A 2,997-nucleotide genomic window follows, 5' to 3' on the forward strand; every position below is an offset into this window, starting at 1 on the left:
TATCCGTTTTGTGTCACTTGCAAAATGAGTGAACTCTTAAAATAGTTGCGGGGGGTGGGGGGGGGGGGAAGTTATTTTCGCGAATATGAAAAAAGGTCATACAATTTCGCGATTCAAGCATTCTCAACTTCATTTTATTATTCAAAAGTCTGAACTTTTTAAAATTCCTAGATAACCGAAAACAAGCAAAACGCGTTTTAAAGGCATATTTGAAAATTAACTTTTTATAACTTGGCCTAGTTCTGTTATTTCACAAGAGAAGATACAAAATGGAACTTACCCGTAAAACCAGCTAATACCTGGTGTATTTGTCGATAATATCCCGTACATGTTGTTGTTGTTACAAGTTTATCGTTGTTTTTTTTTTCCCTGTGATTTGAATTTTCTGTATGGGTGTAAAATTTAAAATTTCGCGTGTTTAAATTTCGCAGTGTTTTTATTCGCGGGTCTTTAATTTCGCGATTTATTTACAATCAACTGGATTCATGTCACACACTGTTTTTGGATAAGACAACTTTACCTTGATAATCTGCAATGGACAGACGCTGTGAATGACGTGACTTGCCACCTACTGAGGCGCGCGGCGCGATCGAGGTGAGCCCGTTATTAAAATGTCCTGTTGATAACTGCTAAGACAATCTATATTCATATATTTTATTTCCTACAATCTATTTCTTTTTTCGGGGCGAAATAAAAAAATTAAAAAAATAGAAAAAATTTGGTTTGACTCGTGGTTGACTCGTGACTCGAGGATGACTTGGGCTCGTGGTTGGCTCGTGTAACGCTACAACTCATGTGACATCTTCGTTGCACAATCCCTTTTCTCGGAATTAACGGATGTGAAATCTGCCAGGTCAGTTCTTTTTATAGATTAATTGATTAACGTGGACTTTCCCTTGTAGCCAAGTGAATAAGAAAGCGACTTCGAAGTATTGAAGTCGAACATCGGTAGACACTTACCCAGGGCAATGTACCGATTATCGAGTCCTCGTTTTGCGTTCACAAGAGTGTTTCATGAAAACAAGCCCCCTTCGTCACTTCTATGCACAGCGACAAAACCAGAAGAGCATTCCCTGGAAGAAAATACTAGCCAGATCTCCAGTGATACTAAGGCAAGCCAGTTTTACTTCAGTTCAGTATTACTGTTTAAGGGTAGGGGTAAAGACCACAATTAAATATTTAGGACCACAAAGGTCACAATGCAGTTTAGCAGGACAGAGCCCGGAGCGCGATAGTCTGCGTGGCAGGCGTTCAAAGGGGAGGGAGACGGCGAAACTAGAAGTACGAAAAGAGTGCGATACACAATCACGAACCACGAGGGCGAATAGGAAGTGTGAGACACGACCTGAGTGTCCGATACATGAGCGCGAGGGCGAGCATACGTAAATCTGTTTTTGTCACGAATGAACGCACGAGGGGAACACGAGAGGAACAAACGGCCGCGCGAGACATATGATCATTTTGCCCTCGCGTGTTCTTCGCGAGACTGCTCGCAGGCTGCTCTCGCCCACGCGCGCGTTTTCGCACTGCGTACCCTGTACTACAGGCCAACACTCACATTAGCTTCACTTACGTTCATGCTTTTCCCTTTCCCGGTAACCCCAAGATCACGCCCAAGGTCACATGACAGATTATGAAAAAAATTGAAGGGTAGCTAATCTTAGTCGGAATAAAATAACAAACAAAACCACCTCTCTCCCCGAATCAATGATGAACTCGCGCTAATACCAAAACGCGCCACTTTATTATCGATCATTGAAATGGGGGGAGAGGTGGTCTCAATTTTAATTGTCCAAGACTGTAGATCCTTCACCGAAATATTTTCCTCGTTTTTAATTATATGTTTTAGTTTATATTTCTATTTAACTATGCATAGGGTTTGTTTTTCAACAAGATCATTTTTAATTTCAATTTTTTTAAAATTTCAGCTATAAAAGCTACGGCCAACGGGTGCAATTAATATTAATATTAAAATATTAAATTCGTCACGCAAGAATTAATTCAGCCATTAGGCCTTAAAAACAGCACACTACAGACTCTAACAAATAAGTTCAATAAAACGCAAACTGACAAAATAACGTTTTTTTCCTTCCAGTTATTAAAATCACGTTATATTAACGACTGAAATATTTTCCTATTTATAGGATGCATTGGGGAAGCAAGACTTGCAGAAACGAGTGCTACGGTGGGATGAAAAGCTACCAATTCCCGACCCTCCCCCTCTGAAAAGTCTCTTAGACTTTCTAGTGAGAAGACGAACACTCTCATGTTCATCTGGTTGGACGCGTACTTTTCACAAACTTCTTGTTCGGTCCACCTGTAGAATTTTGGGACTTCAACGTGCACACAAGAGGTGACAAAAATCAGCTTGTAATATAATCTTTACTATATACAACAGATAGACTCCATGTTGCCATGCGTCTGTTCAGAAATAGATCACAGATGACGTAAAAATGTGGTAAAAACATTGGTGGCATACTCGCCTAACGGCTCGCGTACCACTTTTCTGTTCTTACCACATTTTGACGCCATCTCTGATCTATCACTAAACAGATGCACGGCAACATGGAATCTGTTGGTTAAATCGACACCTTACTGTGGATAGATTTGTTTAAATGCATATGATATTACAACGCCACACATTTCTACTTTTTCTTTCGTGAAAGTGGGTACGGAAACTGTGAACTTATAAGCTGCGTGTTATTGCGTGGAAGAGACGACACTACACATAAGCTAACTCAACGTTTAATCTCCACCTCCTGTGTTCTCTCTCTACATCCCATAATACTCTAGACTGGTGTCCTATCCCCTAACACCTTCCCCCCAGTAAAATGAACAAGTTTACGTTAACAGACTATGAGGAGTATCTTGCTGATACTTTAACTAAACGTTCTGAACGTGTCCGTTGTGCAACAACTAGTTCCATCTTCTTAGCGAACTTAACAGACTTAGTGGGCTCGGATTTAAGTTTTGTTGAACTAGATACAGAATTTGAAC

At 40.3% G+C, this 2,997-nt stretch overlaps 1 protein-coding gene across 2 annotated transcripts in view; it reads left to right on the forward strand.

The window, feature by feature from the left end:
- Positions 1-959: 959 nt before the first annotated feature.
- LOC145486679 (carnitine O-acetyltransferase-like) overlaps positions 960-2,997 on the forward strand; it is a 13,333-nt gene continuing 11,295 nt past the window's right edge. The window contains exons 1-2 of one of the 2 annotated variants that reach the window (XM_081465392.1): positions 960-1,112; positions 2,145-2,353. In XM_081465392.1, the coding sequence (XP_081321518.1) occupies positions 969-1,112; positions 2,145-2,353 (353 nt within the window). In that variant the 5' untranslated portion in view covers positions 960-968. Of the gene's footprint in view, positions 1,113-2,144; positions 2,354-2,997 lie in introns of those variants that run through there. The other variant, XM_081465393.1, reaches the window with a different exon arrangement.

This window comes from Orbicella franksi, chromosome 5 (assembly GCF_964199315.1).
Source record: "Orbicella franksi chromosome 5, jaOrbFran1.1, whole genome shotgun sequence".
Lineage (NCBI taxonomy): Eukaryota > Metazoa > Cnidaria > Anthozoa > Scleractinia > Merulinidae > Orbicella > Orbicella franksi.